This window comes from Cydia amplana, chromosome 13 (genome assembly GCF_948474715.1).
Source record: "Cydia amplana chromosome 13, ilCydAmpl1.1, whole genome shotgun sequence".
NCBI classification, from domain to species: Eukaryota; Metazoa; Arthropoda; class Insecta; order Lepidoptera; family Tortricidae; genus Cydia; species Cydia amplana.
In genome coordinates, this window is record NC_086081.1 from 3,691,308 (window position 1) to 3,717,785 (window position 26,478).

General features: G+C 41.1%; 1 protein-coding gene across 1 annotated transcript in view; it reads right to left on the reverse strand.

Annotated features, from left to right (window-relative positions):
• Positions 1-26,478, reverse strand: part of LOC134653369 (SLIT-ROBO Rho GTPase-activating protein 3-like) — a 102,765-nt gene that overhangs the window by 23,177 nt on the left and 53,110 nt on the right. Inside the window, exons 2-9 of the mRNA XM_063508706.1 lie at positions 13,858-14,041; positions 12,957-13,135; positions 12,173-12,369; positions 11,226-11,354; positions 9,639-9,863; positions 8,681-8,863; positions 6,498-6,617; positions 1,971-2,217 (exon numbers count right to left, since the gene is read on the reverse strand). Of these exons, the coding sequence (XP_063364776.1) occupies positions 1,971-2,217; positions 6,498-6,617; positions 8,681-8,863; positions 9,639-9,863; positions 11,226-11,354; positions 12,173-12,369; positions 12,957-13,135; positions 13,858-14,041 (1,464 nt within the window). The remainder of the gene's footprint in view (positions 1-1,970; positions 2,218-6,497; positions 6,618-8,680; positions 8,864-9,638; positions 9,864-11,225; positions 11,355-12,172; positions 12,370-12,956; positions 13,136-13,857; positions 14,042-26,478) is intronic.

Consider the following 26,478-nt stretch of genomic DNA (forward strand, 5'->3'; position numbering starts at 1 on the left):
TACAGATACAACACAGACACTGACCATAGCTGGATATGACCCGCACACACGACGTCAACACCCTCTGTAATAAGTCTGCTATGATCGTCCAACAGCGCTAATCTTGCCTCAGCTCAGTGTGGGGGGGAGGGGGACAAGGTACAGATACAACACAGACACTGACCATAGCTGGATATGACCCGCACACACGACGTCAACACCCTCTGTAATAAGTCTGCTATGATCGTCCAACGGCGCTAATCTTGCCTCAGCTCAGTGTGGGGGGGAGGGGGACAAGGTACAGATACAACACAGACACTGACCATAGCTGGATATGACCCGCAGACACGACGTCAACACCCTCTGTAATAAGTCTGCTATGATCGTCCAACGGCGCTAATCTTGCCTCAGCTCAGTGTGGGGGGGAGGGGGACAAGGTACAGATACAACACAGACACTGACCATAGCTGGATATGACCCGCACACACGACGTCAACACCCTCTGTAATAAGTCTGCTATGATCGTCCAACGGCGCTAATCTTGCCTCAGCTCAGTGTGGGGGGGAGGGGGACAAGGTACAGATACAACACAGACACTGACCATAGCTGGATATGACCCGCACACACGACGTCAACACCCTCTGTAATAAGTCTGCTATGATCGTCCAACGGCGCTAATCTTGCCTCAGCTCAGTGTGGGGGGGAGGGGGACAAGGTACAGATACAACACAGACACTGACCATAGCTGGATATGACCCGCAGACACGACGTCAACACCCTCTGTAATAAGTCTGCTATGATCGTCCAACGGCGCTAATCTTGCCTCAGCTCAGTGTGGGGGGGAGGGGGACAAGGTACAGATACAACACAGACACTGACCATAGCTGGATATGACCCGCACACACGACGTCAACACCCTCTGTAATAAGTCTGCTATGATCGTCCAACGGCGCTAATCTTGCCTCAGCTCAGTGTGGGGGGGAGGGGGACAAGGTACAGATACAACACAGACACTGACCATAGCTGGATATGACCCGCACACACGACGTCAACACCCTCTGTAATAAGTCTGCTATGATCGTCCAACGGCGCTAATCTTGCCTCAGCTCAGTGTGGGGGGGAGGGGGACAAGGTACAGATACAACACAGACACTGACCATAGCTGGATATGACCCGCACACACGACGTCAACACCCTCTGTAATAAGTCTGCTATGATCGTCCAACGGCGCTAATCTTGCCTCAGCTCAGTGTGGGGGGGAGGGGGACAAGGTACAGATACAACACAGACACTGACCATAGCTGGATATGACCCGCACACACGACGTCAACACCCTCTGTAATAAGTCTGCTATGATCGTCCAACGGCGCTAATCTTGCCTCAGCTCAGTGTGGGGGGGAGGGGGACAAGGTACAGATACAACACAGACACTGACCATAGCTGGATATGACCCGCACACACGACGTCAACACCCTCTGTAATAAGTCTGCTATGATCGTCCAACGGCGCTAATCTTGCCTCAGCTCAGTGTGGGGGGGAGGGGGACAAGGTACAGATACAACACAGACACTGACCATAGCTGGATATGACCCGCACACACGACGTCAACACCCTCTGTAATAAGTCTGCTATGATCGTCCAACGGCGCTAATCTTGCCTCAGCTCAGTGTGGGGGGGAGGGGGACAAGGTACAGATACAACACAGACACTGACCGTAGCTGGATATGACCCGCACACACGACGTCAACACCCTCTGTAATAAGTCTGCTATGATCGTCCAACGGCGCTAATCTTGCCTCAGCTCAGTGTGGGGGGGAGGGGGACAAGGTACAGATACAACACAGACACTGACCGTAGCTGGATATGACGCGCACACACGACGTCAACACCCTCTGTAATAAGTCTGCTATGATCGTCCAACGGCGCTAATCTTGCCTCAGCTCAGTGTGGGGGGGAGGGGGACAAGGTACAGATACAACACAGACACTGACCGTAGCTGGATATGACGCGCACACACGACGTCAGCACCCTCGGCAGGTCGGCCCGGGCGGCCGCGAGGTGGTCGTCGAGCGGCGCGGCGAACTGCCCGCGGCGCAGGCGCGCGGCGGCGCGGCGCGGCGGCGAGGGCGGGGACGCGGGCGGCGCGGGCGCCGCGCGCACCAGCCGCGCGCGCATGCACGCCGCCTTGCTCTCCAGCCGCGCCAGCCGACCCGCGCTGCACACGTACGACCGGAACTTCTGGGTTCATCAAAACAAACAACTTTCACGCGAGAGGTCAGTAATATTATTATGGAAACATATAAAAGTGGACCCGTCTTTGCTGGCCCTGGTGGCCTAATAAAATATTTAGATTTAAATTTGCATGCTTAGTTATTAAGTTAAAATAATACAGCATGTTTATAAATATTTAACTGACACAAAAATGTATATCAAGAGCTTTACTAACTGCCATCAAACTGTTTCGCAGTTTGGCAGTCCTATTTCAATGTAACACCTATGTACTGTGTCTTATGAAAATAAATAATAAATAAATAAATAATAATAAGTCCACTTAACGCCACTTACACCATTTCACTAACTCGGGTTAACCGGTTAAACCTGGAATTACCATGGTTTTTTTTTTTTTCGATGTGGAGCGCGCACAGCTCTTGTGAGCAAGGACCCCGCTAAGGATACGGGCGAGCCTTGCTCATATGCATATCTGTCGCCAGTTTTCCCTTAGTCGCCTTATACGACACCCACGGGACGAGATGGGGTGGTGCTATTCTTTTCTGATGCCGGCACCACACGGCACGAGTTACCATGGTTACCGGTACAATTTGACACTGGGTTAACGATTTAACCGCTTAAACCCTGGATTGGAAGGATGGTGCGAGTGGGCCTTAATGGCTTAAGACGAAACAAACCTATTTCGCACAAACACATGCACGTATCAGATTTGAGCTATTCACCACTCAGTAGGTACTCAAGTTCACGGGGAAATTGACTTGTTATAATATCACATGTTTGTCTTAGCAATCCTCCCCTACCTATCTTTCAATTCTGTGCTCCTAAACATATACCTACTTTTATTACCCGAGCGTTAAACGATAAAGAAAATATACGAGGGGCGTTCAATATATAATGAGAATGAGATGCAAACTCTTTAAATATTAGGAAAGTAAATACTGGCCGGTAAAGCTAATCTACCTAGCTGATTGCCATGAAAAAAAAAACTAACTGTTTTTTGTTTTAAAAAAAAAATACGGCGATTTCTTTGCGATGCTGTTGAGTACGTTAGCGAAAATGGAGAAAATTGAACTGCGCGCCGTTATTAAATACTTGTGTTTGAAAAATTTTTCTACGGAGCAAGTCAATTTAGATTTACGGGACACTTTAAGGTCTAATGCTCCTCCGTATTCGACAGTTACACGTTGGTGCGCCGAATTTAGAAGTGGAAGAACATCGACCATGGATGACCCCCGCTCCGGACGCCCTACTACAGCAGTAACTGAAGAAATTGTGAAAAAAGTCGAAAACTTAGTTTTGGCGGATCGTCGTGTCACGGTTCGTTTTATTGCTGAAAATGTAAAGATTTCAACGGGGAGCGTGCATAAATATTTTACATGAACGCTTGGGTATGAAAAAGGTATCAAAAGGTATGAAAAGTGTATTATGCTAAAAGGTGACTATGTCGAAAAATAAAATAACATTTAATAAAAGTTGTATATACGAGGGGCGTTCAATAAAAAGTGAGAATGAGTATGTTATATACAACTTTTATTAAATATTATTTTATTTTTCGACATAGTCACCTTTTAGCATAATACACTTAGTATATCTTTTTTCTAAACTTAAAATTCCATTTCTAAAAAAGGTTTCATCTTGAGTACTTAAAAAATCCTGTACTGGAGCGACTACCGCGTCGTCGTCTTCAAATTTCTTGCCTCTCAGGTATTCCTTCAATCTCGGAAATAGGTAGAAATCACTAGGGGCGAGGTCTGGTGAATACGGAGGATGCTTAAGGATATCGAACCCAGCATCACGTATTGCAGCCATTGCAACGGCGGACTTGTGTGCCGGTGCATTGTCCTGATGGAACAACACAATTTTCGAGAGTTTACCTCGCCGTTTTTCACGGATCTCATTGCGCAATGTTGCTATTTGTTTGGCATATAAAGTGCCCGTAATAGTGGCTCCATGCTCGAGATACTCAATCACTACGACCCCTTTACCATCCCAAAAAACAGAGCCCATGACCTTACCGGCAGATGGGCCCACCTTGAATTTCTTCGGAGTTGGAGATGATGGCCTTTTCCATGTCATAGACTGCGGTTTCGTTTCAGGGTCGTAATGATGGAGCCATGTTTCGTCCATTGTTATAAATCGCGCCAAAAAAAGTTCCCTGTCTTGCTGTATCAGGTCCAAACCTTCTTGACAAATCTCGACTCTAGTTTGTTTTTGCGTGTCAGTAAGCATTCTGGGTACCCAACGCGCTGATACCTTTTTCATACCCAAGCGTTCATGTAAAATATTATGCACGCTCCCCGTTGAAATCTTTACATTTTCAGCAATAAAACGAACCGTGACACGACGATCCGCCAAAACTAAGTTTTCGACTTTTTTCACAATTTCTTCAGTTACTGCTGTACTAGGGCGTCCGGAGCGGGGGTCATCCATGGTCGATGTTCTTCCACGTCTAAATTCGGCGCACCAACGTGCGACTGTCGAATACGGAGGAGCATTAGACCTTAAAGTGTCCCGTAAATCTAAATCGACTTGGTCCGTAGAAAAATTTTTCAAACACAAGTATTTGATAACGGCGCGCAGTTCAATTTTCTCCATTTTCGCTAACGTACTCAATAGCATCGCAAAGAAATCGCCGTTTTTTTTTTTAAACAAAAAACAGTTAGTTTTTTTTTTCATGGCGATCAGCTAGGTAGATTAGCTTTACCGGCCAGTATTTACTTTCCTAATATTTAAAGAGTTTACATCTCATTCTCACTATATATTGAACGCCCCTCGTAACATACTCATTCTCACTTTTTATTGAACGCCCCTCGTAGTCGTACAGAATTTAAACACAACAACATAAAAAATTGGGCGCCATGCTGAATGTCAACGTTTTTGATCTGATTGCATTTCCTTAAAACTCAGTACTTATCTAAGAAATCTTCCTGCGATTGTCAGCGTAGGTAGTAACTATACTTGGTCAACTAGATCTTGACAATAGAAAAAGGCGGCAAATTTGAAAAATGTAGGCGCGAAGGGATCGCATCCCATAGAAAATTTGAATTTCGCGCCTTTTTTTACTGACAAGATTTGGTTGACCATCTATATCAAGCAGGGACACATCCAAAAGTAGACCGTTACGTTTACACCGACGGACAGAAGCTAAACGCTCCGTACAGCCTACAGCAAGCAGCATGGTTTCATTTTTATCGCCTGTCACTTTCGCACTTACATACTTGTTAGAACATGACAGGCGATAAAAATGCGACCATGCCACTAATCACCAAATTGGCAAGGTGCGAAGTCGGTGGAGGGGGAAGTGGCGCTGATCGTCACAAACACAGGTAATCTTATGGAATGGCCGCCATTAGTACTAGCGGCAGCCGCTTGAACTAATTTTACTCCATAAGATTTAACGTAGAAAGTCTGCCAAAATGAGGGCAGCACCAGTCGTGCACCTAGCTAGTGATGGGTAGGAGATCAATTTAAAATGAGTTTGTATGAGTACCTCATTTTCTAAAATGAGGTGTTACAATGTCTTACTTCAAATGAGGTGAGGTACTAGCATATTTTCAGCGTCGACTATTCCATTCATTCCAACGGCGACAAAAATATTTAATGTATATACATATTTATGTATTCATCACTTCCTTTATAAATAAATAAATAGTAACATATATTTAATTGGAGTGCAATTCTGGAGGTTAAGAATAGAACTTTTAGGAGAAAGATAATTTTAGAATCAAGTAAAATGAATAGAGGAGTGAAGTAAGACATTTTTGCGGTACGAAGTACTGCGACAAATTAACAAAATGAGTGGTACAAATCAGGGATGTTGCGGATGCCGATTTTTTGACATCCGCGGATGCGGATGCGGATGCGGATTTTTCGAGGCTCACATCCGTGGATGCGGATGTCAAGATAGGTACATAAAAAACGTCAAATATTACATTTTAGTAATTTTTATTTCAAAAAACCGGCCAAGTGCGAGTCGGACTCGCGTTCGTAGGGTTCCGTACAATAAGTCCCACTCACGCTTGGCTGCTAATTTCTAATACGTTTTTTTGGCTAATTACTAAATTACCTAGCAGTATAGCACTTCCGCCGATGCTAAGACGTTCCTGTACCGAACTGTTCCACATCCGCATCCGCATTAAATCCGCATCGATTTTTTGCGGATGCGGATGCGGATGTTAAAAATAATGCGGAAGTTCCGCGGTTGCGGATGCGGATGTTCGCAACATCCCTGGTACAAATGAGGTGCCTCACGAGTGAGCGACTCAACACTACACCTAGCGAATACTAACCGCGAGATAGTAGTCCTCCTGTTCCTTCCTCGGCCCCTCGTGGTCGTCGGGCGGCGGCGGCGCGGGCGCGTCCGGCCCGAACAGACGCGCCGCCTCCCACTGCGCCGCGCTGCCTTCCATCTGAAATACAGGGTGGCCAAATAAGAGGTATACACTTTATTTTTGAAATTTTATTCTATAAAACATAAAAAATATTAAGTATTCCTTGTTAAATATATATAAGGTCAGCAATTACACATGGAAAATAATGTCAGACAAATGTCCACCTCTAGCAGCATGGCAGATGCGAACCCTTTTCATCGCGTTTTTCGTCACTTTTTCACACATTTCTGGCGTTATCTCAGCGACAGTGTTTCGAATATTTTGTTTTAATTGCTGAAGGTTCGTTGGCCTATTAGCATAGACACGTCCCTTTAGATAGCCCCACAGAAAAAAGTCAGGAGCTGTTAAATCAGGCGATCTTGGGGGCCAGTCAATGTCACCGTTTCTCGAAATTAATCGACCGGGAAACGTTATTTTTAATATTTCTATTGTTTTTAATGATTAAAACACGTTGTTCCGTCGTAAAACGCTCCATAATAAATTTGCCGTATCTACACAAACTAATTTTCATGCAATAACTGTCATATTTACCGCCAAAATAAAATGGCGGCAAAAAAAAGTTGTATACCTCTAAGTAACTAATAGTACTACCGTACAGAAAATTCACTCCTTCACAAAAGTCAGATTTAGGCAGTGGATTTAGGTATAAAATTACACCTATATCGCCGCCTGCAAGCAAAATTGAAACTTATAACCGCGCACGAACCGTGAATCTCCTTTGCGTGCCGCAGTTTTATGACCGAGCTGTGAGTGTCGGCTGTACAAGCAGGTTCTGGGGCATTCCACGAGAATGTCGCTTACGTAACGACATTATTCTAATACTTCTGAAAATGCTGAGTAAGCTATATTGGGTCTGTTAATATTTCACGACTTGGCTAAGAAATTGGCAGTATAATCTAGAACTTTAGGGATTTGATTAAGGTAGCTGCCATACAAGGCGAAAGCGTTACGTAAGCGACATTCTCGTGGAACGCCCCTTCTAATCAGGACAATAAAAATGGGGCATGAATGGGGCCAGCACAGCGGTGTGACACCGCTACAACGCGATTGGTTGATGAGTTCGCATCACGCGCGCGATTGGTCGCAACTAGTTGCGTTAGACTGCACGATTGGCTCGAATTCGTGAGTGTTACCGCTGAAGTAGTACCATTTTTAGTGCCCGTATAACCCGTCCTGAGATATACGTCAATGATAATAATACTAGCCGTTAGCCGTGCGGAAATTACCACATGAAAAAGCTTTTTGTACATATGCCTGGCACGAGGCATTCCACAGCAGTCTCGAGTCACGTTCTGCCGTAAGGTTAACGAAATATAAAGTGAGCCGATCTCTCGAACAAGTTTGAACAAGATCGGCTCACTTTATATCTCGTCAACTTTACCTATAAGTTTTTATTCAATGAACGTTACAATTTGGTTTCAAATATCTAAACCGCCGCTTTTACATATAAAACGCCCACGCCCCGCTCACGCGCCGCCCGGAAAACGCGCCTGTGTGACGAAACCTTAACAGAAAATGCCAATTTTTTATGGAATGCTACCTGTTTCAACCGTATAGTCTACATAGAATTTCGTTACTTTCCCACACTCGACCGTAGATCACACTCTAGAGCTCTGTCTTGCGTATTCGTATCATACTCAACTCATCCTCTTTAAAGTCATTTGTATAACATGCTCACCATCTGCCTTATCATCTTTTGATCAATTGCAAACCTTTTAAAAGCCTGGAGAAAATTACCTAAAGATCTCAACATACATCCAGATAGTCTTAAACATACCTTGAATTATTTTACGCTTTGGAGTGGCTAAAAACAAGCTAGTCTAAACCGTACAATTATTCAATGTTAGTATGTCTCACAACAGTTTAAATTCGGTTAACCTCCTGAGACTAAATGTACATTACAATGTACATATTCGTGCAATCTAATTTGAACCTTTCAAGAACCAAATAAAGTAGCATTTATTTTGTTTCATTGCTTTTTAAAACAAACGAAATTCGTTCTAATTGACTAGTTTATATAATAAGGTTCAAATTCAAAATTTGAAAACTTTATATGGTGGGACTTACGAGTTTAAACATACCTGTTTAACAAGTTCAGCCTCAGCCGCATCAAGAGTCTTAGCACTCTCTCTACATTCAGCCCTAAGAGCCCTCGCTCCGCTCTCAAGTTGCTGCAACCGTTGCGCGAGCTCTGCTGCCCCTGCTGCCGCCGCTGCGTCCTGTTCTTCTGCTGCGCCGTTCACTAGCTCACGCATTTCTTGGTCCTGGAAGAGATTTTTATGGTTATTAAGGTTAATTTTGCACCAAGGTGAGCAACTGAGGATCCTACCGGCTGCGCCAGTAAGATTTTAAAGCATTCCCAATTTTATTTAACCCCTATTTTTGAACAAAATGTCAAGGTATACTGATTGTAAGTCTTCAGGAGTCCTAATCATTTTTGTCAGGGAAAATAAAAGAGGTACACGGCGACTTTTTTTGCAGCGATTCTCGATCGATCAAACATTCACCATTTAAATTCATTTTAAATCTTAATATCATACCGATAAGAACCATATTTGAGTTCCGTAAATTCAGATGAGTTTATGAAGAATACAGTTATTCATACTTTTATTATGTGTGAAAACAATTAACTTGGCGAGTATCAATACAGTCGCGACGATGTCGTTGGTCATATACCGTAACACAAGTTAACATAGCACCAAACTCTGCATTGTTAGCAATGCAGAACTTGTCAATTTTTTTTTATACCACATCGGTGGCAAACAAGCATACGGGCCGCCTGATGGTAAGCAGTCACCGTAGCCTATGGACGCCTGCAACTCCAGAGGTGCAATTAGCTATTGACAAAAATACAGAATGAGGTAGTCAGTAGGGTGTTTCATTTTAATAACAAAACTTCCGTGAGACAAAGACATAGTAAATATATTAAAAACGGGTCACTCACGTATTTTAAGTCGAAAAACGAAACGAAACGAAAAAATTTCACACTTTGATCTCTTGTTGTACAAATAACTATAGGTAGTCAGCTACACTACTTACTTGTTCTTCAGGAGGTGTCCCGTGATAAGGCAGTGGCCGTGGCAACGCGAAAGTCGGCGCATGAGCGTCCAGCGTCTTTTGTCTGTCCTTCAAAGAGTCCAAAGCCGAGGCCGCACCCCGCAGCGCGCCGGCGGCCGCGCATAAGGCCGCTGCTCTTGCGGCCTCGGCCTCGGCGGCGGTGCGCACGCAGCGACCCACTACGGCCTCGAAACCGACCTCCATGCACTGGGCATAATACAAACAGTTGTAACGAGTTAGTTTATAAGTAAGTAATAATGCAACCTTGCCGTTTTTGTAGCTATAAATTACGTGTTTATTGAATAAAACTTTAGTCTTTAATCAGCATTCACTTGTTTAATTGCTCCTCCAACTTCCCGCACCACATGGCGATCCTGCCACGTGAGGTGTCGGGTTCGCGCGCCGCCTACGCTACGCACATTACTCGTATTTCTGAAAGAGCTACGAATTTGTATGATTCCATGTACGTATGTATATTTCCTAAATCAAATTTCTATTACACCTTATGTGTATAATTGCATGAATTCTATAGTAATTTAAATTGTATTTTTTTTTTCCTTATTTTCTCGTAATGCATGTTAATTATAAGATGTAATTATTTTTGAAATGATGTGTCCCGCCGAGTTTGTTGCCGGTCCCATAATGGGATACCCTCCTCCAATTGAGGGGGGATTTAAATCTTCTCGGGGCAGAGGTGTAGGGTTGGAGCCGGTCTACCTAGCTTTATTTGACGTTCATAAGCGCATTGTAATTATGCCTACTTGAATAAACTATCTTTTATCTTTTTATCTTTTATCGAGGCGAAGAGTCTCTATTTGCTGATTTGATTAACAATTTGAAACGGAACTTGGGAGTCCGTTTGACAAGGACAAACGATAATGGCGCTTTCTCTACTACTCGTAAGTATTGAAAGTTCCATACCCAATACCATCATCGAGACACGTCTGATTTGTAGCAACGGTTCAATACACCCTTAACTAAGTTTTAGATCCACACAACATTACACCTACACTAACTACAAGTTTCTGTTTCACCCAATGGTTGACTGGTAGAGAATGCCTTAAAGCATTAAGTCCGCCATTTGTAAAATTTATAACGTGTAATAAAGTTTAAATGGTAAAATTTAAATAAACATTACCCTAGAGGGCAGCTTAATGAATAAATAATTTTTATGCTTAATGGTAATACTTATTGTAAATCGTAGGGAGAAATTTGACATTTGTAAATGAATAAATAATTTTATATAATGGTAATATTGTAAGTCAAAGGTAGAAATGAAATGATATATGTGTGTATTTCGATGATGTTATTATTATTATTACTGTATAACCAAACTTAGCTTCAATTTGTATATATTTAGTTTTAGTACCTAGCTAGTAAGAAAAATTTGCATGCTTCTTCAAGTGAAATGTACGCCTCCAAAATTATTGTCCACCTATGTTTATCACTACATTTTTGCAAATAAATATATCTTTATCTTTTTATCTTTATCTTGTTTTAACAACAACTTCTTTGTTACCTAAAGAACAGAAAACCAATTTTTTTTTTATTGACTTCAATGTAACTCACAAGCATTATATCGGGGATGTCATCAAGGTAGTACCGCTGCAGAGTCGCGTTCGCGGCTTCGAGACTTAGCACGTAGTCCGCGCGTGCGCGCAGGGCCTTAGCGCGCGCCTCGCTGTGTCGGCCGCGTCGCTGTAACAATTACAATGGTTATACAACTGGGCTTTTAAGTCATATTGATGATATATACATAAGTAGACTTTCAAAAACTGATACTATGCATGAGACCAACCTCGTCATAGAGAAAAATAATTGGATGTTTCATAAATTTTTGACTGATCAGATGATGGTTTATGGATGAGTCACGCTATAACGGTCCGGGTCCGCACCCTCTGCTGCCTCTTGGGCCTTGTTAGGCTACTATATGAAGTCAGCAATCATCTCCAGAAGCCATTAGCCTACAATATTCCACTTTAGAACTGACCTACAGAATGCAACTAACCTTCTCTAGCTCTTTATCCAAAGCCTTCAGCTTCTTAACTCTAGGAGGGTCGGCGGCAGCCAGCCGAGGCTTCTGATCGTGGGCGTGCCTCAGCTTAGCTGCCGCGGCGCGCCATTCGGCGGCGAAGTCACCTATGATAGGTGATTTCGCTTCTCGAAAACATTTACTAACCTTCTCTAGCTCTTTATCCAAAGCCTTCAGCTTCTTAACTCTAGGAGGGTCGGCGGCAGCCAGCCGAGGCTTCTGATCGTGGGCGTGCCTCAGCTTCGCTGCCGCGGCGCACCATTCGGCGGCGAAGACACCTAAGATAGGTGATTTCGCTTCTCGAAAACATTTACTAACCTTCTCTAGTTCTTTATCCAAAGCCTTCAGCTTCTTAACTCTAAGAGGGTCGGCGGCAACCAGCCGAGTCTTGTGATCGTGGGCGTGTCTCAGCTTGGCTGACGCGGCGCGCCATTGGCGGCGAAGTCACCTATGATAGATTCGCTTCTCGAAAACATTTACTAACCTTCTCTAGCTCTTTATCCAAAGCCTTCAGTTTCTTAACTCTAGGAGGGTCGGCGGCAGCCAGCCGAGTCTTCTGATCGTGGGCGTGCCTCAGCTTAGCTGCCGCGGCGCGCCATTCTGCGGCCGCTGCCGCTTGCGCCTTCCCCGCGGCTGCCGCGTCGGCTAAGGCTGCGCCTACTTCTTCATGGCGCTCCAGTACTGAAAAAAAAACATAGTTGAGCAAAATATGCCAAGGTTCATGTGTTCCGTGTTTGGGGTACAAGAAGATTATTAGGGATCAGATTATATAGGGTATTAGAAGTTATTTGACGAATAAGAAATAAAATCAATGCTGTATTAAGGGGCCCACTGATTAACAGTCCGCCGGACGATATCGGCCTATCAGTTAAAACAAAAAGTTGACAGTTCCGTCACGGTCACGCTATAACTGACAGGCCGATACCGTCTGGCGGACTGGTAATCAGTGGCCCCTTTAGCTATGGAAAAATCTCTATTCTTGTGTAAGTAGTCGAATTAATTTATTAATTAGCAAATCACCTTTATTAATCACTTTAACAAATTATGAAGCACGAATGAATGAAATGAATTAATGAATCATCGTGCTTCATGAATGTGAGTTAATATCATGAAGCACGGTAACAAATCTTCAATTATTTGTCTTTAGGTGAACGCCTTACGTTGCGTTCAGTACCTAGCAGTTCAGGGCGTCCAGCAAAGACCTTACAGATGTCTCTGGTAATCAATATATACGGCGCACAATTTTTTGCTAATACAGAAACACTCACCTATGTCCCGGCATTTCCTGTGTAACCTCAACGCGTCGTCAGCCGCCCTCTGTAACCTTGAAGCCAGTTGCCCTCCGTATAACGCTGCCAACGTCGCATGGTCTTTAGACAGCGAGCGCGTGCTGTCCAGCGCGGCCTGCCAACAGGCGTAGGCGCTGGTTAGCGACCATTGCTCGCGTCTAGAAAAGAAGGATACAAGTTCGATAAGTTTTTGAAAAATTTCATATTTGGTACAAGCTTTAATCGCTGACTATACTTTTCTTTCCACAGACAACTAATACTCATCGAGACAATTCTAAAAACCCCAAACACAATAAGGGTCATAGTTTTGTCACAGAGTTCCTATGGCCACATCTTTCTCCATCATCAGATCAGCTTCATGGTACCATAATGTTGCATTGTCATCCGTTTACACACGTATGCATATTTTCACCTACATCGGAAACCGAGAAGTGGGTCAAATTTAACTTGCAAGATTTGACCTGTACAAACAATACATAGGTACATACAATGCAAGGTAAGTAAAAGCTTGTAAAAAGGAAAGATTGCAGATGACCTTCTTGCAGTTCTTGGCTTGTTTCATCCTACAGCATTTAAGGAGGAATTGTCTTTAGACCACTTTCTTGGTAGATATTACAGCGAATTGCATTAGGCATGTTTGCGAGAAGTTGACCATTGTAGGAGTCTTAACCTCGTCTATTAAGTAACTTCAAGACTATCTTACTTGTGTTTCTGCTCCTTATGTTTCTGATGCGCGGCGCGGACTAGCAAGTGCTCTAGAATATTCTGCCTCCAGCTCGGCTCTTCTTCGGCAGTAGTCGTGTAGTTCTGCCGCAGAACCCTTTTACTACCATCAGCGTGGGCTATCAGGTAACTTATATACCTACTATCTATATCTTACTTGTGTTTCTGCTCCTTATGTTTCTGGTGCGCGGCGCGAACTAGCTTGTCAAGTGCTCTAGAATATTCTGCCTCAAGTTCGGCTCTTCTTCGGCAGTAGTCGTGTAGTTCTGCTGCAACACCAGCTGCCGCTTCGGCGCGTGCTTCTAGTATTCGCGTCTGTTCTGTCAGTTGTACGCGAATATCTGGAAAAGACAAATATAATTCAATTTGAGGAGTTAAATGATTCACGTCTATGTCTAAACAGTTTATATTCTTAGTTATTAAAAGGAATGAAATTTAGTTGTCTAAATACGAATGTCAAAAGAATGAGGATAAAATTATTATGTAAGTAGGTATCTTTAGTTGATTTGTCTTTAGTTGGTTAGAGTCGCGTAGATACTGAACGTGGGTTTGAATATTTTGAATAGAAGACAAAATACGAGACGGGATAACAGGTACATACAGTAGAAAGTTTAGAGACTTGCCAATGCACAGAGCAAATACTCTCAGGTTATATCAAACCTCATAACAAAAGCACATACCTATAGTCAAGTACAGACATCATAAATGCAAATAAATAAATTTAAAAAAATCCTAATACCTAATACTAGATACACATATTACGTATTCGTCTAAGGTACTAAATACATAACCTTGCTATAAAAGTTGCAAAAAACATTTCTACAAACATAATTACCTAGTCAAGAGAATCTCCAGCCAGTTGAATGGCAATTTCGTACGCATTTATGGAAAACGAAAGCCATTATTCCGTGTTATAAAGCAAGGCCAACGGAAATTGGTCCTTAAAGGTACAAAACAATATAACAAGCCTCTTGAAGCACATATATCGTTTGATCTGTAGCTTTGCGTGTACAAGGTTGGGGGGAGAGGGGGCCAGGTTGGTTCCGTAGGGAAATTGAAATCAGGGAATCGCCCATGTGCTTTAGTTAGTTGCAGGGACAGTTAGTTGCAGGGACAGTTAATGAGATTACAGGTCCATAAGGAATAGTCTGTGAATTTTAATGAAATAAATAGTATATTTTTTCTTAGCCTATCTGAGTGTCCCACTGCTGGGCAAAGGCCTCTCCCCTTGATTTCCACGACTCCCGATTTAGTGTTTCCTCTTGCCAGTTGTTCAGGTCATCCCGCCATCTCCGTTAAATACTTAGCAGAAATTTAATTTTCCGTGTCCTAATTCCAGATCAGTCTAGTGTCGTGTGAGTGAAGAAGCAATGTACGGGTTTAGAAAAAAGCTCTAACGATTTTAAATATTTTGATGATACTTACTTAAGTTACACAGATTGAAATGACGAGATTTGCCAATTAGGCTTTGTTTTTGAGAAAAAATTGTATCATAGGTTACCCCGCACAATACATAAAAAGCTATAATTATGGTATTCATAAATATGGCATAGAATAATCATAGTTTCCTTCAATGGAAATCCATATAAAAATTCGCCCATTTGAGCTACATATGTGCCAAATGTGTGGTTAGAGTACTAAAAGTTACATCAACATCATCTTCCTCGCGTTATCCCGGCACTTTGCCACATTTCATGGGAGCCGTTGGCGTAGCGGTAGGAACTAGTTTTTACGAAAGCGACTGCCATCTGACCTTCTAACCCAGAGGGTAAACTATTGGGATTAGTCCGGTTTCCTCACGATGTTTTCCTTCACCGAAAAGAGACTGGTAAATATCAAATGATATTTCGTACATAAGTTCCAAAAAACTCATTGGTACGAGCCGAGGCTTGAACCCGCGACCTCCGTATTGAAAGTCGCACGCTCTTAATACTGCTAGGCCACCAGCGCTTCCTAAAAGTTACATCAACGCACGATAGAATACTAAAAATAGCTTGCAAAACAATACGCTCAAATAAAACACAAACAAAACTAAACTAAGTTTACTCGCTCCAGATAGTTAAAGCAAAACAAACGGTCATTTTGCTTTAATTACCAAAGGTCATTGACCGGCTCCCACAGTCCGTCAATTCAATTCCCAAATCCCCCTCAATTTTCTGTCCAATTGATATTGACAATCGGCAATGACGACAATTTGCGTCAAATTATTGCAACTTTTGTTTCCGTGCTAAATTTGTCTCGGCGATTTTCACGTCTGGCTGTATTCCCATTGGTCGAGCTCTTTGTGTAGGTAACCAGAGGGGCTACCGCGAAAACCGACATTCTCAAATTGCGGAGATCTTTCTCTTTTACTCCAATGAAGGCGTAATTAGAGTGACAGAGAAAAATGCCCGCAATTTGCGATCTTCGATTTTCGCGGTTATGGCTCAGTATATCGTGACCGCCGATACAACAATAAAATTGTTCGTAATTTGAGAAAGCATTTAAGGTTACATTTGGATTGCGACTGTAGCAGCGTTAAGGTGACATTCAGATGGCAACTGCTAATAATGGTAATGCTGCTAGCATTACTGCTGTTACTGTCAATTACCTCGATAAAACCGGTGACGTTCGTAGCTGCATAACTGCCGCGATCGTTACAATACAACGTTCAATCTATGATTCATTTATTTATTTTGATTTTATTTTAGTAAAAATAATAATTTTATAGTAGTATTTTATCTAAGAAATTTATAATATCAGTTGCCAACCGAATGTCACATTTATACTGATTCACATTAGTCCTCGACTCCTGAATCGTTTGGAATAACCAAACTGTCAACGTGCAATAAACCACTGCAGTTTAAACCTTAATCACGTTGAAATAAAATTGGATTTACAATGTGTTATTCCAGCAAGATTATTGTGGTCTCACTGAGATGTTAATTTTACATTGTGTTGTTATTAGCTGCTGTATACATTGTGCTGTTATTGTAATAGAATAATTTGAATTTTGTAGAGTAAAACCGTTATTCGCATTAAGTGGGGTCTAGACATGCAAATCTAAACCATAACACAATGGTATAAAGACTAAATTGGATAAGTTCTTGTTTTTAGAATTATTGTAACTTTTCTCTCTTTATCTGGTAAAAATAGCTTAATATGCATATTTTAAGCATTTTATGTTCCATTCTAATAAATCATGTTTTTTACTCTGAAAGTTATGTCAACAATAGCAAAGCCAACTAGGTACATAGTTAATTTTTGTCTCTATCTGATGCATTAGTTCTATTTTTAAATATTGTCATCTCCAAAATGTACATATGTTGTCGAACTGTTAATTTAAAAAAAAAAAGTTGCATTTAAATGCAGTCCAATTTGTCATTCATTATAGGGGATTCTTTACTCTTTCATTGAAAATATTCGAACAATAATAAGAAATCAATATTGTCTCAGCCTTAAAAGAAAAACTACTTGCAATTTTATTTACAAAAAAAAACATTTAACGGATTTACAAGATCGAAGTGATCTCATAAGTGCTTCATTAGCAAGGTTTTTACGGAGCACTAATAAACTAACGTTAGGAATCATGACTTTTGATTCAAACTCAATTAATTAAATTAAATAAATCATTAAAAATAAGCCAAACGTAAACCCCAAATCAATCCAATTATTTTTTCCTTTTCATACACGTCATACATCACAATACACTAACAACATAACTCAAATCTACTGCTAATTTTATTTTAGACTCAACACAACTTAGTTTAAGGTTCAATTTAGAATGTGTAAGAACTTAGTTTTGATCCCTTGCCACTTTGTAGTCGTTATTTTTGTTTACAGCCAGAATGAAGAGTCCTCAGATGCAAGGGGAGCACTGCACGCGACAATAGGTCGTAAGTCATATAAATATCCTATTGAAATTGGAGCAGATTTGCTTGAGGTTGATAAATGGGGTCCGTGGTGCTACTACAGAACGTAATCCACACATAAATATTAATAGATGGGTGAGTGCGTTTGTGTGTATGTTTATTGGTAAAATATGACCTTTACCAATGGGATTAATAGCGAAAATAACTTTATTGTTAAATGAATGATTGTTTATTGTTTTATTTATTAAATAACATTTTAGTAATTGAGCCCAGTAAATTGGTATAGATAGAATAGATTGCTGACTGTACAATCAATGAATATTAACTTACTGATGATACCTTTAATCTACAAATACAAAAAAACGGCCAAGTGCGAGTCAGACTCGCGCGCGAAGGGTTCAGTACCATTACGAAAAAAAATGGTAAAACATCACGTATGGGATCCCCACTTTAATATTTATTTTATTCTGTTTTTAGTATTTGTTGTTATAGCGACAACAGAAATACATCATCTGTGAAAATTACAACTGTCTAGCTATCACGGTTCATGAGATACAGCCTGGTGACAAACAGACAGACGGACAGATGAGTCTTAGTAATAACCCTTAAGGTAAGGAACCCTAAAAAGGGACCCATTATAACAGATTCAATTATAATTTTCCAAACGAGTGCATCCACGGACAGAGCGTTCGTTATAATCTCATTATCTTCTGACTGACAATAAATTAGACTCGTTTATAATGCTTCCGGAGTTTTCGGTTTAATTTTGATTTATAGAACGACTTTAAAAGACATGAAAGAAAGACATTCGTATCTTTAGCTTTTGGACCAATTGGACCATACGAGTACAATGACGTAACTGGTGACCGAAGAGCTGGCGGCTTCCTCGCACAATGTATCAGCATTGCGATACAGCGAGGAAATGCCGCCAGCATCCTTGGTACAATTCCTCAAGGGCCTAATTAGACTTAAGCTAGTTATTACTTAGTTTAGTATATATCTTTTATGTAATAGAGTATTTTAAGTTATCTGAAAGAGATCGCATTTTGTATAAGTACTGTAGACTTTCATACATACCTCGTGGAACCTGAGATTAAGAGTATGTATTCAAACACAATTGACATTGTTTATGAATAAATATCTTGTATCTTGTAACCTAATTGGCAGCTTTAAAACTATCTACCCAGCTTTTCTATGTAATACAGTATACTACAGTATAAGTTTCTTACAGAAAGGATTTTATACGTTTTAAAAAGTCGGCATCGCGCAGATATTTATGCCTGTTGTTTACCTCTGCTTGTGTGTCTGTTTTCTTGTAGTATTGTTATCTTTTATTGAGGTGTGCAATAAAGGGTATTTGTTTTGTATTGTATTTATGCACCTATCTACTCATAACTAGAATTCTCAATTTATCACCTTAATGGTATTACCTATATACATTGTCGTTAATGCCATTTTATGACTTGTTAATTTTATTGGTCCCGTAATTTATATCGAAGCATACTTAAAGTCACTTTCCTATACTAATTCATAATAATAATCGTTAATTAGATTTGCTATTCCATTTGATTTTAACCATTAATTTATAAAATTACGACTACAGTAATGAGAGTTACGTAAATAAATGTCAGCCTTCACAGTTTCTCTGTAATTAACATAAATATAATAACAAACGATAATGTGTGGACACCTCTTAATTCACATGTACACGTAAACTAGTCAACTAAATTACTTTAACGTGAGAACATTGAGAAACTTTTATTAAAATTAACCTTCATTTTTACACGACTGCCCCAAAAAAGGAGTGTATTGTTTTCAGGGTTCATGTTTGTATGTGGGTATGTAAGTTTCTTTGTTACACCATAACTTCTGAATACCTTAACCGATTAAGATGTATGATATATCATTAGAATCGTTATATCGTCCCGAGTAACATAGGCTATGTGACGTCATTATAAAAACAATATGGCGGACTTAATACGCCATATTACGCAACATTTAGAATAAAATATCTTGCAAACCCATCGAGTAGGGCATCAAAATGAAGCGCTTTGAAAGACGATCAAAAATATATATACAATATGAGGGTTTAAGTCTAATTTTGATAAAGTAAGAATTTACAAAATATGTTAAGAAAAGCTAACCTCATAAAACCATATATTATCCTATTGTTGGAATATTAAGAGGAAGTGGTTTGACCGCTCATTATAAAAAAAAATTATACATAGGTATTATATTAATCATATTTTACATGTTTTCAAACCAAGCCAATATGTTCTTAATTGCGCTAAGGGAATAGAAAAGTCTAAATAAGTTCTTTGTAGAGACTCTAAGATTGTAGAGTACGTCTTCAGATATGATTCTGCATCGACTTTGACGGAACAAAGTGTGAAAGTGTCAGACCGAAGGCCGAGCTCCACATAGGGATGACGGCCCAAGTATTCAAATTGCAAAGGTCGAAAGCCAAGCTCCGCGTAGGGTTGAAGGCCTAGAGCATAAGACAGGTTCGGTGCGCGCTTCCAAATTCCCCAAGAATATTAATTACCTACGAAGGCCGACCTCCACGTAGGGGGCAAATACCGGGAGCTTAAAAGCGATGGGCTCTTCCTATAACTTCCCCGAGTACTTTAATAACGAAGGCCGAAGGCCGAACTCCGCATAGGGTCGACGGTCCGAAGCGTAAGGCAGGTGCGTGCTTCCTGTAACTTCCCCAAGTATCTTAAATGCGAAGGCCGAAGGCCGAGCTCCGCGTAGGGCCAAAGGCCTGGAGCGTAAGAAAGGTGCACGCTTTTTGCAGTTTCCCCAAGAATCATAATTGCGAAGTCCGAAGGCCGAGCTTCGCGTAGGGCCGTAGGCCCGGAGCGTAAGAAGGTGCACGCTTTCTGCAGCTCGAAGTATCTTAATTGCGAAGGCCGGAGGCCGAGCTTCGCGTAGGGCCGAAGGCCCGGAGCGTAAGAAAGGTGCACGTTTTCTGCAGCTTCTCCAAGTATCTTATTTGCGAAGGCCGAAGGCCGAGCTTCGCGTAGGGCCGAAGGCCCGGGACGTAAAAAGGTGCATGCTTTCTGCAGCTCGAAGTATCTTATTTGCGAAGGCCGGAGGCCGAGCTTCGCGTAGGGCCGAAGGCCCGGAGCGTAAGAAAGGTGCACGTTTTCTGCAGCTTCTCCAAGTATCTTATTTGCGAAGGCCGAAGGCCGAGCTTCGCGTAGGGCCGAAGGCCCGGGACGTAAAAAGGTGCATGCTATCTGCAGCTCCCCCAAGCTTCTTAATTGCGAAAGCCGAAGGCCGAGCTTCATGTAGGGCCGAAGGCCCGGAGCGTAAGAAAGGTGCACGCTTTCTGCAGTTTCCCCAAGTTTTTTAAATGCAAAGACCGAAGGCCGAGCTTCGCGTAGGGCCGAAGGCCCGGGGCGTAAGAAAGGTAACCGCTTTCTGCAGCTTCCCCAAGTATCTTTAATTGCGAAAGCCGAAGGCCGAGCTTCGTGTAGGGCCGAAGGTCCAAGCGTAGGACAGGTGCACGCTTTCTGCAGTTTCCCCAAGTTTCTTAATTGTAAATACCGAAGGCCGAGCTTCGCGTAGGGCCGAAGGCCCGTAGCGTAAGAGAGGTGCATGCTTTCTGCAGCTTCCCCAAGTATCTTAATTACGAATGCCGAAAGCCGAGCTTCGCGTAGGGCGTAAGCGTAAGAAAGGTGCACGCTTTCTGTAGCTTCCTCAAGTATCTTAATTGCGAAGGCCGAAAGCCAACTAATAGGAAATAATTATGTAGTTGCAGAGATATTAAGCCCTAGCACTTTTCAATACGTCTGGTTTTTGGGTCCAACCTATTTTGGTTTTTAAGCTCGTTTTATGCTAACATTATCAAAGATCAACATGATGAAAGCTCCATGAAGCAACTTAATTGCCTTAAATCATAAAAAATATGGTTGGTTTGTATGGCCACTAAAATGTATAAAATAAAATTAATTAATTAAAAATTAAAAAACACGACTGCAGTTTAAAAGCGAACTGAAAAGCTAAAAATAATTTTTAGTTATGTTAGGTACTCAACTTAATGAATGTAAAATAGAATATACATATAAGTGTTCAGTCAGGATCGTAAACAGGAAACGGAAAAGTTTAGGCTCATTGAGGATCGTGACTGTACCTGTACATTTTATTTCGATGCAGTCGGGGACCTGTGAATGGGAAAATTTCAATATATCAAGGTCCCCGACTGCTTCGAAATAAAATATACAGGTACAGTCACGATCCTTAATGCGCCTAAACTTTTCCGTTTGCTGTTTACGACCCTGACTGAGCACTTATATGTATATTCTATTTTACATTCATTAAGTTGAGTACCTAACATAACTAAAAATTATTTTTAGCTTTTCAGTTCGCTTTTAAACTGCAGTCGTGTTTTTTAATTTTTAATTAATTAATTTTATTAAAAATAAATTTCATTTATAACTTGAAAAATAACTTTGTACCTTAGTTCGTATAGACTTATTGACATAATAAAATAGCTTATTAGTATTATTACTCACTAGGGAATAAAATGGGCTATTACTCATGCTACTCGTGTGTCGAGAATACCAAGATTATCAAGCTTCATAAGAATTAAGTGTGTTGAAAATCACTATCGTGAAAAATCTACCTCACAATTTTCGAAAAGGAGTATATTTTATATCCCTCGCAACACAACGATTGTTGATATGCGAAACAAAGGCACAAAACAGCCCTTTATCTACCAAGAGTAAATTTCTAAAGATCCCATAATAGTTTTAGCAATAAAAGCAGATTTTTAAAGCCTCGTCCTACCTCCCCCATCCATAGATTCAGCAAAGCTTTTAATCTAATTGTTTTAAAACCGGGGGACCATGGATGTCGTGTGCGGCGTTACATTTTTAATTTCAGACGTTGGGTGAGATGGTATCTGGATTTATAAAAAGCTTGCGTAGTGTTTGAGATAGTTTATATTTTAATTAGAGTACCTTATTTTAAAAGCTACTGTTGACTTTTTGTTTGTTGAAAAATCTATTTTCTTTTTGATGTAGGTAGGTATGTGATGTTTTACACTATGTAAATCACTACATAGTATAAAACAAAGTCCCTTCCCGCTGTCTGTCTTTTTGTATGCTTGGATCTTTAAAACTACGCAACGGGTTTTGATGCGATTTTTTTAATAAGAGTGATTCAAGAGGAAGGTTTATGCATAATTTGTTAACCCGTGCGAAGCCGGGGCGGGTCGCTAGTGTATTATAAAAAAATGATTTCATGTAGTCGGATTTTTTGTGCTAACACACTTATCAGTAAAATAACACCGTAGTCTGTGGGCATTTGCAAGTTTAAAAGTATAAGGATTCCCTATATTTTGAAAGCTCAGGTCCCTATCACATAGGTACATAATGTACATATACTACATAGTAGCAGTAAACATTCAGATAAACATTCAGTTTCAATCTACTAAAATGTTTACATACACTCCCCCCATACGTATTAATATGAACATTGACTACCTCCCACAGACTGCGCATTAGGAAGCGCTTATTCGCACTTTCATCAGCTCTATAGTTGTGCCGTTCTCGATAACAGTTGTAAACAATGTAGTATGGTTGAATATGTACTGTGTGAGATAGGTATATTAGCTACTCGCTCTACCCCTTATTGTGTCATGGCGCTGCAAGGCAGCACGTGTTTTGTGTTGAAGTCACATTGAAGTACATTTTATTTATTTATTTAAACCTATATTTCATTCTTATTTTATCTATAACGTTCTCCATTTCCTATGGGAAATATTTTCCATGGAAAACCGAGAACGTTCTCAAGATCGGCACAATCCGAATCACCTCACATACGTGTCCTTTAAAATAGTATGACTCCACGAGGCGTTCGTGTTATAAATGTCCATATTTCCCTAGAATTCAATTCTGATTAAAGGATGACTCAAGTCAGACCGGGCCGTGTCCGGTCCTGAGCTGCCGGCGCTTACTTTTCTATGACCTGACAGGCGGTCACGTGGTGCTTTCCATAGAAAACGAAGCGCCGGACGCTCCGGCCCGGCCCCGGCCTGGTTTAGCGCGAGTCATCCTTAAGGGTTACATAACGACTGTAGCAGCGTTGCAGCAGTGACGGTCGACGTCTTGTGTTGTCAATTTCCATGACAAACTGAGTTGCTATCGTTACCGCATTGGTGTCGCGATTGGATCGTTTAACTTCCGTCAGACATTTTATAACAGAAACGCTCGGTTGCACTTTTATACCTATAGTTCGTCAAAGGACTGTCTCATTTCAAACATAGACAGAGAGAATCATACTATCTTTGTCTTACACTAATACTAGCACCCAAAAGAAAAGGATGAGTAAGTATAGTTTTTTTGTTCTTATTTACTGACAAATTGCTTTGGCTAACTATAGTCGTAAGAGACCTCAAGAGCACCAATGTATGATAGTCGTGAGTCGTGTTAAATGCTCTATCTACCTAGATGATCTATGACCATGAACGATGATCCCAGGTGCTCCCCCATCAACAAAGCGATCCACATGACAGACAGATGAATTCCCTTTCGACCCTTTTCACCCCACTATTCATCACTCATCAGTCGCATTTAAAGGTCTCTGCCCACTACACCGTATCATACCATGACCGTAGTAGGAACGTGTCAGGCAAAAAAATATTCTTTGTATTAAAAAGTATGAGACTATGCCCACTAGCCCGTTCCGTCACCGACCATACCCGTAGCGTGCCATGCACGGACCGTCAAAAATTGTCGGCGAGGATATTTTGCCGGTGCCGAAACGCTACGTGCATGGCACTCAACGTTGCCAAAACGGTGCGTGCAGGCGGCGAAATGGTGAGCATACGGGTTATAACCGCCTATGATGACCGTTCTAAGCCCGTTATAAACACGTTGCCGTATCTGTTGCTCGCTCTTGCTAGTATGATAACCATTCACTCGCTCTTTCTGACGAGTCTGGCTCTCGCGAATAAAGCGCGGGTACTAAAGGAATGAAACGTGGATGCTACGGGGATTATAGGCGGATGCTATATGGGTATGATACGTGGATACTACGGTCACTAAACCAGTTATGCACAGATATCTAACGATGTGGAGACGGTGAAGTGGGCATAGTAGTCCGTGTCGCGTTACATTCCGTGCCTGATACGTTCATAGCACGGTCATGGTATATGATACGGTGTAGTGGGCAGAGACCTTTAATCGGACAGACACCTGAGATACGAGTACAACCTATTGTCGACTGAATAGGACCCTTAAAACCAGGGTCTACCGCGAACATCGAAATTGCGTTATCTGCCTCTCTATCGCTCGAATATGGAAGGCGAGAAGAGAGGCAACGAAACTTCTATTTTCGAGAGTCGCGAGTGAATTGCAAAAAAAAAGTACATAGTGTAAATTTGTCAAGGACCTGTAATTAGTCAAAAGTTGATTAATTGCATTGTGTTACGGCAATTAAGCCGTTTCTATTTAAGTTTTATGCATGAAGGTGTGTTGACGTATGCTATAAACTTATATGTGTATGAATTAAGTACAATACAATACAATTTACATGGTTAATTTTCATAACACAAATGAATCGATTAACTTAAGACTAATTTTTGCAATTCACTCACGATGGGTTTTTTTGAGGATAATCTTTTCAGCCAGTGTTCATCAGTAGTATTTAAATAGAGTACTATACTGTAAGACAAAGATAGTATGATTCTCTCTGTTTGAAAAGAGACAGACCTTGGACAAACTTGAACTTTTATCGATAGATTCAGAAAACGGTCGTAAGTTAATAGAATATACCTCTCAAATTCAACCTTTTGTACAGAAAAGGATGCCAGATGGGGCATTATCCATGAAAAGGGACCTTATTGTCGATGGCGCTTACGCCGCACAGCGTCGCGCCGCGCGGCATTGTATTTTATTTATATCGGAGCATCGTTAATAATGGCGTAAGCGCCATCGACAATAAGGTCCTTTTTCATAGATAACGTCACAAATGGTGGTCGAATTCTTTACATTGCCGGAGGGTGAAATTTAATAAGCGATAAATCTGCGTTTTCTCCATTATTGGAAGGGTACCCATGCGAAAAGAACGATGACATTTCGTTGAAATCGGAAAAATAATCAAGGTAAAATTTTGCAGGATTTAAGATAGAGTCTGTTCGGAAAGAGAAGAGTCGTGGAATGTATTGAGCCCCATACATTCCACGACTCTTCTCTTTCCGCTTAGACTCTATTAAAGGCATCGACGGAATGTGTACGAGTATGTAACGTACATTATATACCTAAACGATGTTTTCGGTACAGTCAGGTATGTTTGAAAAACGGTTCACAAGACTGGCACATACTCACTGTCCATTCTCTATAAATATACCCTAGCTTTGATTATTACTTAACTATAATTAATATACTGGATCAAGCAAATCTTGTCAGTAGTAAAAGGCGGCAAATTTGAAAAATCGCGGGTTAGCAACACTGTGTTCGAATAATTCCAAAATCGCGTGTCATCTGTGTGTTATCTGTGGAATGTGGATCGTGAATGACAGCCATCATCTTATTGTTTACATTCTGAATCGTTTCTATTTCAAGAGAAATTTCTGCTATCACCATTAAATACCAAGATTATGCATGACCTCAAGCAAAGCTAAGGTGCCTACAATGTACAATCACGCTCGTTGACGGTAAACATTACTAAAATTTGAGGTTATGATAATTCACTCGAACTGACGTATGAAGGGCGGAAAAATAAACACGTTTTGGTTCGATGTACATTGCTGCTTTTCTTAGCGCAATTCTGCTCTTTGAGTGTTACCCTACTTTAATTTGCAGTACATTGCTACTGACAAGATTTGCTTGACGCACTATAACTTCCCGCTATTTAAAAACAGTTGTAATTGGTTAAAAAAAGTTCTGATCTACTTTTATCTTGTCTCTGTAATTTGC